At 37.8% G+C, this 13,259-nt stretch overlaps 1 protein-coding gene and 1 long non-coding RNA gene across 4 annotated transcripts in view; one reads left to right on the top strand and one right to left on the bottom strand.

Moving 5' to 3' along the window:
• Positions 1 to 9,193: 9,193 nt before the first annotated feature.
• LOC122051912 (NAC domain-containing protein 76-like) overlaps positions 9,194 to 13,259 on the top strand; it is an 86,722-nt gene continuing 82,656 nt past the window's right edge. The window contains exons 1-3 of one of the 3 annotated variants that reach the window (XR_006131605.1): positions 9,197 to 9,448; positions 9,756 to 9,939; positions 10,018 to 10,527. Coding sequence is in view for 1 of the 3 variants with exons in the window: in XM_042613250.1 (XP_042469184.1) it covers positions 9,312 to 9,330 (19 nt within the window). In the remaining 2 variants the exon portion in view is untranslated. Of the gene's footprint in view, positions 9,449 to 9,755; positions 9,940 to 10,017; positions 10,528 to 13,259 lie in introns of those variants that run through there. The other 2 variants (XR_006131606.1, XM_042613250.1) reach the window with 2 other exon arrangements.
• LOC122051931 lies at positions 9,371 to 9,859 on the bottom strand. Its single transcript, XR_006131608.1, has 3 exons — positions 9,733 to 9,859; positions 9,595 to 9,657; positions 9,371 to 9,510 (listed from the first exon to the last, which is right to left on the bottom strand). It is a non-coding gene; the product is annotated as an uncharacterized LOC122051931 (long non-coding RNA).

Here is a 13,259-nt window from a genome sequence, read left to right as displayed (position 1 = left end):
ACTCCTGAGTGTGGAGGGGGCATATGAGAAAAATTAAGTATTTTGCTATTTAATTTCCAGTAATTATCAACAAAATGGATAGTCAAGCAAATATAACCCTCACTAGTGCACATTGTCCACAAATCTGAAGTTAAACAAACTCTATTCTGAATAGTAGTCAAAACATACTTAAATTTCTTTTTCTCCTTAAAGTAAATTTGGTCAATATCAGAAGCAAGAGTATTTCTAGAAATGCAGGCAACATTAGAATTTATGTACTTCATTCAAGCTCTAATACCATCATACTTAACAAATGAAAATGATAAATCATGCCTGATGATTGCACAAGCTAATAACTCATGTGAAATCTTTTAGTTTATTTTCTTAGATCTCATCTTCTTATCTTGATCAAGAATCATTTGTCCTACATCATGAAACTTTAATTTGTCACAAATTTTAAGATGACACCACAACGTAGAAGTTCCATATTATTTACCCCCACACTTATACTATTTTTTACATCCAATAGATTCAACTTTATCTATACTATCAACCCCTTTGATTTTCTTAAAATACACCAAAATATCAGAAGTTTCTTTAGACATTTTAATTGACCCCTTGTCATGCTTAGCACTTTCCAATTCATCATCTAAAATAACAGTTTACTTTTGAGAAGTAGAGTCCATTTCAAAATCAATCTGAAACATAATAAATAAATAAATAAATTTAGTTTTTGATATAATCAATCAAACAAAAACTCTAAATGTCAATAGCAGAATATCATAAATTTATTTTTGTGTTTGGCCTCTGGACTACAGTAATCAAAACACATAAGATATGTTGAGCATCAAAGAAAGAACTAGTATTATAGAACAATCAACAAATGCTAAAACATTAAAGAGTAGGGACCACAGACTACTGGCAAATAGAAGGAAATCAAGAAAGGAAGCCAAAAATCTTACCTCAAAGTCTCAAACAAGAGTTTGGAGACTGCCAAACTAGTGGATTCAAGCTTATTGTCTATCGTCTATCAAAGTCAGACTGCCTTCTTTCATCACTCTGCACTTTGCAGGCTTCACGTGACTACGAGGAGGCACCGAGGAAGACACGCGCGAGGCGGAATGCCATTCTACTTCACTACCATGGGGAGGTGCTGGCTATTGATGAGGTAGGTGCGTGCGAGCCTGCGACTCTAGTAGCACAAGGTAGGCGGCGATTCAACGACAGGTGCATGAAGCGTGTGCGCCTGCGACTATGACTTTGCGAGTGCTAGGTAGCCAACTGCAATTCAACGAAGTAACAAGAGAAATTAGAAATAGGGTTGTGAGTGCTAGGTAGCCGGAAGTTGAAGCGATCTGAAGTGGATGGGAAAATAGAAATTAGAAATAGGGTTTTAACTTTTAACTTTTATGTATTACTGTTACAGCTATAGTAACAAGAGAAATCTCAACCATTGGATTGATATTTATTATTCAGGTATAAGTTCTAATCTATTTTAAAATATTCATTATTTTTTTTTTGTCAAACCCACGGGCCAACTCGAGCCCACCACAGGTTGGCCAGCTTGGACCTACGACATGCGCGGGCTATCCCATTTAAACTCGTCAAATGATGGGTTGATAAATTTTCAACCCAGCCCACTTAATTATTTGGCGGGATGGGCCAACCCGACGGGTCCAACCCAAATTGACAGCTCTAGCCACGTGTAGAGAGGAAGGAATCATAGCAACCAGGTTTAACATTCACTGCTTGTTTATCCACTTAATGATTGTCATGTACTCACAACTAGAAGCTTCGGAGACTTCACTGCTCGACGGAGCTCAACCAATTGCTTAGTGGGATTTATTTATATGACTTAGGAGTGTTATATTTGAGAGGTGTCCTAGGCCAATAACCTTATGATTTGTACTTATTTATTAGATAAATGAAGTTTCACTAATTAAGTAGCGTTCTCTATATATGATTTGATCTTAAACTCATTTACTAAATGCCCACAATACTCCTTATGAGCATTCTGTGAGACTAAAAAAATTCCTAGCATGAGAAAACTTGTGATTGGATCAGAACTTCTGAGCATCTCTACATATGAAATTATAAATATATTAAAATAATTCCTAGTCAATGAATTGATGAGTTCGGACATCATCGATTATGTGCGACTGACACGGGTTATACTCCTTGGTCTAACCAAGCAACTATTCATCACTGGCTGAAGACATTGAGATGTTGAGAGTTAAACATGGATGCTAGTTATAGTAATTAGTTTGTTGGAGTGAAATGCTATTAGATTTCATATAATTCTCTACATATATAGATATGTCAATGAAGATCTCATTGTAGCTCGAGTATAAGTTTTCTTCAACTTAAGACATTCAAGCCACCTTGGTCATAGATGTTGGGACCCGTTGGCCGGCTAGAAGGGGGGGTTGAATAGCCCTGCACAAAATCAAAAACAAACCCTTCTCGGACTTAAAGGAACACTTGCATAAAATAAAATAAAGAAATAAACTAAAAGATGAGGCTCACAGTTTTTACTTGGTTACAACTGGGGAGGTTGTTAATCTAAGGAAATGAATCGCACTAAGTATCTCCTTCAGGCGGAGAAGCCTCTTACAACAGTGAAAGCACAAAAAGATGAAGCTAAACTAACAAAGTGAAGCACACAAGTGTTGGAACTCAAATTGCTTGTTGTTGTTTAGCTTCTGAACCAATGATGTATTTATAGTTTTGGTCGAGGCGCTTGGAAGGGTTGCAGGCGCCTGGAAGGGGATACAACTTTATCTCTTTCGTTACAGATCACGACCAAATGCGATCTGGATAATATCACATTCCGGGCGCTCGGAAGGGTTCCGGGCGTTCGGACTGATTCTGGTTGCCCAGACTGATTCCGGGTGCTCAAACCCTTAAAGCCAACAATGTTGAATTTTTCCGATCCAGGCCCTCTGCTCCGGTGCTACTCACCTCGGTCCGGGTCTTTCACTCTGGCTCCGCTTGCTTGGGTGATTTCGGCCATCCAGAATAGGGCTCACCCGAACACAACTTCCAGCCTTCTCCTCGAGCAAGCTTCCGCTCCGGCTTCTCGTACCTCGGAATCGTCGCATGCTTCATTCTCGTCCGCCAGCGTACTCTTCTGTAGCGTCGTTTCTCGGACACACTAAGCCCGTCGGTTCTCTCCCGTGCCAACCTTTTTGCTAGCTGTGTCTTTTGCTCTCTGAGCAATCTTTCGCTCCAGCTTCTCGTACCTCGGAAACATCGCACATTCCTTCTCGTCCGTCGGTGTACTCTTCCACAACACCTCGTCCCTTTGACGCACTGAGTCTGTCTACTCTCTCTCGTGCCATCCTTCTCGTTAGTTGCGTCTTTTGCTTGACTTCTTGTGCTCTTAAGCTCTTGCACACTTAGACACAAGGTTAAACATAACAGGACCTAACTTAACTTGTTTGATCACATCAAAATAACCTTGGGGGTACCAACAATTTCTCCCTTTTTGATGTGAGCAACCCAAGTTAAGCTAGAATAAATAACTATAAATTTAAAACAATAAATTTTGTAATAAAGTGCAAAAAGTAAAAATAATAATTTAATTTTAAGCTACCTCCCCCTAGACTTAATTCTTCCTTCTCCCCCTTTGATCACATAAAAAATAGGGAAAAAAAAAAATCTAAGGGTAACTTCTATAAAATGCTTATTTTCAAATAATTTTGATAGCACTAAAAACGCAATAAATTTTAAAAAAATTTTAAGTAAAATTTTTATGAAATAATCAATAATTTTATCAGTTAAACAAAATTTTTAAAAGAATATTTTTTGTAGAAATTTTGGTAAAGTAAATCTGATACAAAAAAAACTTTAAGTAAAAAAAAAAACTCTAAGTAAGAAAAAAAATTCTAGGGGAAAAAATTCTAAGTTTTAAAAATTTATGCAACATATAAAATATATTTTGGTAAAGCACAAGTTTATAACATAACTTAAAAAACTTTAAGTTAAAAATGAGATTTTTTTTAAGTTAAACAGATTTACATAGAAAAATTTAAGAATTTTCTAAAAAATTGAATAACTATTCAAAGCATTATCTAATTTCAATTTTAATACTTTATCAGTTAGTCAATTAAACATTTTATTTCAATATTTGGCTTCCAGGCTGTGGCGAGGCACTATGCCTTCTTGGTTATTGGAGCAACAACCACTTTCTAGACAAAGCCTCATAAGGAAATTAAACATCTAATTTTCTCACTAAAAGCGCTAAGTCTAATTAAAGTTCAAGTTAAACAAGACTTTGGAACCCAATATAGGTTCCAGTCAACTGAATTAAATAACTATTTTTTAGGAACATATTTCTTTGAAATTTTCCTAATTTGTCCTTTGTGATATTTAAGTTTCCAATGTAGTTCTTTATAATTTCTAAAATTTGAAACAGAGAATTTTGAACATGTATGATTTTTCAAATTTTCTACTTCTATTTTCAAATGATTATTTTCTAGCTTTAATTTATCAAAATCTTCTAATGGACAAGATTTTACTAGAATTAATTTTAGCTTTTTAATTTTTTTTTTTAAATTTGCAACAGTCTTTAGTTATAGTAATTTAACAAATTTAAATAATTTGTTAGGTGGGAGAGATCTTATCTGACTTACCTTGTCGATCTCGTTATCCGTAGCTCCCCTGAACTGCTGCTTTCTTATTATGTAGCTCCCCCTTCATCGATGCTCTAGATGCTCATTTCGGACGAGCTTTCTTCATCTTCGTCTTCTGGTAGGTACACAACTATTAGAGTTGTTCCGGTGATTTCCTCGGTTTCAAATTCTTCTAATGACTTGGTGTCCATCGAGGAGTTGGATTCGACTTCTTTTGGTTCTTCATGAAGTTTCAAGAACTTTTCCTAAAGTTCTTTTGCACTTTGGTAGTCGCCGATTTTATCAAGATCTTCAACCGGTAGTACACTTAAAAGATGAAATTCAGCCTTACCATTAGCCATGAAGTCGTTGCGCTGCTTTTCAGTCCATTGATGTTTCTCAAGTTCTTTTCCCTCTTTGCTTTTGGGCATATTAAAATCATATTTAATTGTTAGTAGAATATTAAAATCGATTTTAAAATAAACCTCCATTCAACGTCTCCAAAAAGTGAACTCCCCCTCGAATACTGGTGGGTAGATGCTAGCTCCGGCCATCATTTTTTCCTTCGATTGGCAGTTAGTCCTCCTAAAGCGTCCTAACTCTGATACCATTTGTTAGGACCCGTTGACCGGCTAGAAAGGGGGGGGGGTTGAATAGCCCTGCACAAAATCAAAAACAAACCCTTCTCGGACTTGAAGGAACACTTGCATAAAATAAAATAAATAAATAAACTAAAAGACGAGGCTTACAGTTTTTACTTGGTTATAACCGGAGAGGTTGTTAATCCAAGGAAATGAATCACACTAAGTATCTCTTTCAGGCGGAGAAGCCTCTTACAGCAGTGAAAGAATAAAAAGATGAAGCTAAACTAACAAAGTGAAGCACACAAGTGTTGGAACTCAAATTGCTTGTTGTTGTTTAGCTTCTGGACCAAGGCTGTATTTATAGCCTTGGTCGAGGCGCTTGGAAGGGTTCCAGGTGCTTGCAAGGGGATAAAAATTTATCCCTTTCACAATGGATCACGGTCAAATACGATCTGGATAATATCGTATTCCGGGCGCCCGAAAGGGTTCCGAGTGCCCGGACTGATTCCGGGCACCCGGACCCTTAAAGTCAACAATGTTGACTTTTTTCGATCCGGGCCCTTTGCTTCGATGCTGCTCGCCTCGGTCTGGGTCTTCCACTCCGCTTATTTGGGTGATTTCAACCATCTGGAATAGGGCTCACCCGAATCCAACTTCCGGCATTCTCCTCGAGCAAGCTTCAGCTCCGACTTCTCGTACCTCAGAATCGTCGCATGCTTTCTTCTCGTCCGCCAGCGTACTCTTCCGCAGCTTCACCCCTCGGATGCACTGAGCCCATCGACTCTCTTCCGTGCCGACCTTCTCGCTAGCTACGTCTTTTGCTCCCTGAGCTTCTCGTCTCACAGAAACATTGCACGTTCCTTCTCGTTCGCCGATGTACTCTTCCAAACACCTCGTCCCTCAGACGCACCGAGCTCGTCGGCTTTCTCTCGTGTCGTCCTTCTCGCTAGTTGCGTTATTTGCTCGACTTCTTGTGCTCTTAAGCTCTTGCACACTTAGACACATGGTTAAACATAACAGGATCTAACTTAACTTGTTTGATCACATCGAAACAACCTTGGAGTACCAACAATAGAGACTAATACTTTGATATCTTAAGCAAACATCTCCGTAGAGGTGTGGACCCGAGATGATTGGGTATAATTCGAAGTGTTCGAAGGCGTTTAGATGGTCCACAAAGGATTTACCACTCCTTACAAGGAGATGTATACCCTATGGTCACTTGTCAGGATTATTACTCAAAATCTTTAGTCAAAAAATCACATGTTAAGAGTATTGTATTCTTGGACACATGTACGAGTAACTTGAATTTGCAAGACAAGGAAGTATTACTTAGGTTAGGTGTGACATAGTCAGCCTAGTGGGGACTGACACACAAATCATATCTTGAACTAAGTGGGTATAAGATGAGTAAAAGGAACGAGACATGATACATTGTACCTGCTGAAGGGTTCAGAAATGGTTCTGGAATCAACTATAATTTTTCGATCAATTGAGAATTATGATGTACTACTAGTTGACACTCATGATCATTACATAATTAATGGTTAATTATGGATGACCAACATAATCAGGAACCTATAAGGTCACATGCACTACGAGTTTATCTTAGAGACTTAAAACGAATTTGAGAATTGGATTCTCAAATTGAGAGAGAGATAGAGTTTGGTTGGACCAAACAGAAAAGACAAATATGAAAAGATATTTGTTGGAACGGAATCGTGGATGAGCCATGACTATTGTAGGAGATATGTATTCATTATGATTTGATAATAACCAAAAACGATTTGATTTAGTTATGAAACAACTTGGTCTAATAATAAATAGTGTAAATTACTTCTGTGACCCTTAAACTTTTTTAATCACTTACTTTTGGTCCTCCAATTTATTTTCTGAATAAATCCATCATTCAAGTTTTTTTAAAAAGATTGATGAAAATTAAAAAACGTGCATTATAGAAGGGTAAAAGTGTTATATATATATTTATTTATTTATTTATTTCATCTCACCTATTTCTATTGCAATCAGTCATTTTTCTTACTTCCAAAAAAACCCTACCTTCTCGATTGCTCCTCCAAGATTGAAAAAAAAGCCCTACCTCTCATTGTGGATTGTTATTATGTTCTTCCTAAAAGCATAAAATTGAGGATATTGCCTAGCATCTGTTTCGAAGGAGGCAAATATACTGAATCAAAATAATAAAATTAGGGCAAACATGAGCTCATCGAGGGGAAACCTGGGTACAATCATCGGGACTCCACACTTGAAATTGAATGGTGCAGATGTGGACATAGAGTCGATCGAAAGACATCATGCATGGACCTAAAGGAACCCGGGAAGGAGATTCATTGCATGCCCACTACCAAAGGTTAGTATATATTGTATAGATTGTGTAATATACAAATGGGTGTGGTACTCGATTTTCATGGAGTTCGGGTGCAGGGTGAAGGCTGTGGGTTATGGGAGTGGATTGACCAGAAAATGTGTCAGAGATCAACCGAAATCATTCCTGGGCTGTTGAGGAAAATTAACCGTTTGTAATTTGAATTGGATAAGTCTGAACGAATGTTGAAGAAGGCAAAAGCAGAATTTGCAAAGATTAAAGCCAAGCTTAAGAAAGTTGAAACAGTAAATAAGAAGCTGAAGAACATTAAGCTCTACTTTATGCGTGTTGCATTCATGTTAACGCCGGTGATGTTTAAAACACCAGCAAAGCAAATGTTGATTTTAAGCTAGACTTAATGGCAAGTGTATTCTTGTATGCTTGTTTAAGGCTTAGGTATAATTTTGCAGATGGAATTTGTATTATTGTAGGATGAGAATGTATTTTATGGACAACTCGTTTGCTCAAATGTTAATGCTGGTTTGCTGTAATGTTTTGTTTCATTTGTTCCAATGTTTTGTTTCATTTTAATGCCAGTTTGCTCCAATGGTTTGTTTCTAACATCAAAGGTGGAAATAGCTTAACAGCAAGAAAAGTTCATCCAGTAAAACATAAAATTCGACCATGTGAATTCTAATTAGAAAGCTCAGATTATAGAGCTGCCACACGTACAATTGAATGAATAAACATTTCTTTAGAAGATGTTAAAACAAAACCAAAACATGACTAAAACTAGTGAGGATAAAAACATATTCTAGTTGAAAATTTCTGTTATAAAATGGAAATTAACAACTTGGGCACCCTAACAATTTAGAACAGTCAAACTAATAAGGTTTATTGAATGCCATTAAACAATTGCAAGAATCCATATCAGTCGACAATTCATTGTATCTCCAAAGGACAAAAATATGCTCATTCCATGTCAGCGAACAATTCATTACATTACAAAAAAGACAAAAAAATATGTCCACTGGATAGGGGTGTAATCGAGCCGAGCCGAGCCGAACTCTTAGATGTTTGAGTTTGGCTCATTTATAATCGAGCCGAGCTCGAGCTTTATTTAACGAATATATTCATGGCTCACGAGCTTATTCGAGCCTAAACGAGCTTAATAAATATAAATTATAAATTTAAATATTCATTAAAAACTAAATTATATATTTTTTAAAAATTATAATATTCTTGTTAAAATTTATAATTTTATTCTAATAAATAAATTTAATATATTTATCTATGTTTTTCATAAGTAGAGTGTAAAATCTATAAATTCAATATCAAAACTATTATTTTTTTATTTAAAAGTTGATTCATGAGCTTAACGAACATGTTCATGAGCTAACGAGCCGAATATTGTGAAGCTTGAGCTTTGTTTGTTTATCTGAACGAGCCTCATTAAACGAGCTCAAACGAACTTTTATCGAATCGATCTTCGAATATCTCATAAGCGGTTTGACTCATTTACACTCCTACCACTGGAGCACCATGATTAACTAACTATCCATTCACATTGGGTCATTCACTCCCCAATAAAGAGGAACAAAAAAACCATGAACTTTTTGTGCCCCAATACAGTCATCAGTCAATGTAGTCAATTCAAAAGAACTGGAAATTCAAGACAAAAAAAAAGTAATGTTTTGTAGAATGCAACACAGTCTAGGCCCACTACAGTCAGCCAACCTATCTACTTTCCTCTTCCTTTCTTGCTTGAAGATGATGGAAAAAGAGATCCCCTTTTCCATCTGCCAACCGTGAATGGAGGAGGCTGATCAAGGTATGCACAGTTTGCATTAATCCTCCCGTTATCTGCTTCTGTCAATGGTGGTTTTCCTAGCTTTTGAGGGAAATTTCTCTCGGGTTGGATTTGCTGAACAATAGAAAGATCACTTGTGGTAGGTTGGAAATGTATATTTGCTCCTCCCTTTGATGTGGAATCATCTGTCTTTCTACGTACCTATATTAAGTTCAATTCATTTTGGTTATTTAACAGTTAACAACAGATGATAGTGATTAATTACACAAGTAATTAATATCTTACAGCTTGTTTTCTGGGTCTTGATTGCTGGGATTTGGAACCCATATCAGAATTCTTTCTTTTCACCTAAATAGAAAAGGTGTAGATGCCAACAATGAAATCATGTAAGACAATTTTATTATTTAAGAAATTGCCGCTCACAGATTGGTTCTTTGGCTTGTTAGGTGGTTGGGTAGATGCATCTTCATAATATTGCTCAGTTGTGCTGCAATCCGTTTAGGAGAATTGTTGAGAGTTTGCTCCCGTGATTTGGACACTATTATCTCCCGCTGGTTGTTCAGTGGTTTCTTCTTCTGTTTGCATCTTGCAAATTTTGGCATTGTGGCCTGAGTTTCCACACTTCCTACAGTGAGTGACCACATATCTTCTCATCTTCCTTCCATGATGTTTTCCCTCCTCTAAGTCTCTTCTTCTTGCTTTTTTTAGTCTACCTGGTTGGACCACGGCGATGGGAGGATCTAATTGTAATCGCATAGATGAAGGTGGCCACATCTCTTTTTTTAGTCTACATGGTGCAAAAGGCGGAATCCGCCGCCCCGACGGCCCCCTACGCCTGTCCCACGGTGATGTAGGAGGAGGGTTAATCAGGGTGAATGCTGGGTTGACAAGTGACTGAGGTTCGAGGCTTTAAGCCGGCAGACGGGGATATTATCCCACATTGCAACCGTCGACACTCGAACCGTTGCGTCATGGTGCAAACATCCGAGTCACTTACCAACTGATCCAGCCCCTGGGGGCTCTTTTTTTAGTCTACATGATTATACACAGTGATGAACAATTCTGTTCTGAAACATTCGTCCACACATTCATGGACTTGTATGCTCTGCTGCTATAGAGCAACTATAGCATGACAACATGGTAACCCTGTTAGCTCCCACAATCCACAACTACATGTTTTTTTCTTAACACCAACAGCAAACTGTGTTGGGACTTTCGGACCGCAAAAATCACTTTTTACATTGCAAAAACCCCGAAGTTCCATGCCATCGGATCCGTGCGAAGATTAAAATTTTCATGTACATGTTTTCTAATCCTAGATCTACACTAGATCTACAAGAAAGTGAGTATACCTTTGAAGAGAAGTCCTTCGCAAATCTCGCTCGTCCAAATGTTACCGGATCTTGAGTGTATTCAAGTGTATACTCCTCTAGTAGTATCCACACGAACAAGAAGTGATTCTCAAACCACTCTAGATGGAGAAGAGAGCACCACAAGTATGCTAACACTCCCAAGGGCTCTCGGATGGGATTGGAAGAAGAAAGGAGAGAAAAAGAAGAGGATTCTCACACACTTCTCTAAACTCTCTACTTACCCTTTCTTCTTGGATTAAACTCACTCACCTTCACCCTTCTTGCTTGGAACTCTCGGCCAAGAGGAAAATGAGAACAAGAAGGAGCTAAGGAGGAAGAAGACAACCACCAATAATCACACTTCAATGCCAATGAATCCCATATTCATTTGGGCGGCCACTCATGGAATGCCAAGGGTCTTTGGCTCTTGGCATTCCATGCCTCTAGCTCTCCCTTGACGATGTGGAGATGATATGACAAGGATGTATTGGTTAGCCATGCCATGTAGGATGAGTCAACCTTCACCAAGTGACATTTCATCAAGTCAAACTTGATGTTTCAACTTCCAATTTGGTCAAGTCAAAATTGACTACTTCTCTTCCTTGTTGAGTTAAATCCAACCTTTGATTCAAATGTCAATTTCAATTTAATGAATCTCAATTCATTAATATAAATTGACTCAATGAATCAACTCTAAATTAGACTCATTCAATAATTGAATCCAATTGAGTCTAACTCAATAAGTCTAATTTGGATTACTCTTAATCCAATTTTGGTTCATCAGATGAACCTCATCCAATTGGTTCACCATATGAACCTAATCTCCATTCACTTGTTCTTTGTGTGTGACCCAATAGGTTCTTGTAACGTTGGCAATGTTTCTAAATCTTATTTAGAAACATAAACAATGAGCGACATCTAACAATACATCATTGTTACCCAAGTTACAAGAATGTTGAGATCCAACATCACCTTGTGACTGCTAATTGTGACTCTTCACAATATATGACAATGTCCTTTTATCCTTGACATCTAAATTGATCAATTTGAGGCATAGATGGTGTCATCCTCTGATCAATCTAAATCTTGAACTCCAAGTTGACTCACTATAATCAAATGAGCTCAATATCTTATATTGACTCATTTGGGCATGGCTATGCACTTAGTGATCTCACTCTATCAAGAATAACGGTGTCACTCCCATTATATAGGAGGGATAGATCCCATCTACATCACTCACATCCTTCCGCATAATTTGTTAGATACCCAGTAATCGCCTTTATAGTCCACCCAGTTACGAGTGACGTTTGACGAAGCCAAAGTATGCAACTCCTTATGTAGGGAACCATGGTGACTTCAGGTCCAAGGACTAATAGTCACACTAATAGCCACATGAGAAAGTATATGACACTCATATAACGATCCATGCTACTTTCTCATGGCGGGTCATTCAGTATACATTCTCCAATGCATACCCATGTGTCAACTTGATATCTCTATATCCATGACTTGTGAGATCAAGTCATCGAGTTGACCTATATGCTAGTCTCGTTGCATTAACATTGTCCCTGAATGTTAATACTTGACTAGGAATGATTAAGAGTAATGTTCTCTATATCATCTCACTATCGATTCAACCAATCGATTGATATAGATAAGAACCTTCTACTCAAGAACGCTATTATACTTAGTTATTTGACACCAATACAAGTAAGTATAATAACCAAAACAAATGCCTTTATATACATAGGAATATGATACAATGAGTCCATACAACAATCATCATATGATTGGCTCTAGGGCTCTAACTAACAATCTCCCACTAGCACTAGTGCTAATCAGTGTAGGGTCTAATATCCAATAACCTAGTGTGACCATCATGCTTTCTCTGTGCCAAAGCCTTGGTCAAGGGATCAGCTATGTTAGCATCTGTGGGTACTTTGCAAATCTTCACATCTCCTCTATCAATGATCTCTCGAATGAGATGGAAGCGCAATAGTATGTGTTTGGTCTGCTGGTGTGAGCGAGGTTCCTTAGCCTGCACAATTGCTCCATTGTTGTCACAATAGAGCTCAATAGGATCTGCAATGCTAGGAACCACCCCAAGCTCAGTAATGAACTTGCGGATCTAAACTGCCTCCTTTGCTGCTTCTGATGCAGCAATATACTCGGCCTCTGTTGTAGAATCAACAACTGTGTCCTGCTTCGAACTCTTCCAGCTCACAGCACCACTATTCAAGCAAAACACGAACTCAGACTGCGATCTATAATCATCCTGGTTAGTTTGGAAGCTGGCATCACTGTAACCCTTTACATCTAGCTCATCATCGCCTTCATATATCAAGAAATATTCTTTAGTCCTTCTCAAGTACTTAAGAATATTCTTGACTGCTATCCAGTGACTTTCACCTGGATCTGACTGGTATCTGCTCGTCATGCTCAAAGTATACGAAACATCAGGACGAGTACATAGCATAGCGTACATGATAGATCCTATGGCTGAGGCATAAAGGATCGTATCCATGCGGTCTCTCTCCTATCTAGAAGAGGGACTTTGAGTCTTCAAAAGACTCACACCATGTGACATCGGCAGAAATC

Source organism: Zingiber officinale, chromosome 1B (genome assembly GCF_018446385.1).
Source record: "Zingiber officinale cultivar Zhangliang chromosome 1B, Zo_v1.1, whole genome shotgun sequence".
Taxonomy (NCBI): Eukaryota; Viridiplantae; Streptophyta; class Magnoliopsida; order Zingiberales; family Zingiberaceae; genus Zingiber; species Zingiber officinale.
Note: the sequence above shows the minus strand (reverse complement) of the source record. Positions and strands in the feature narration are given on the sequence as shown.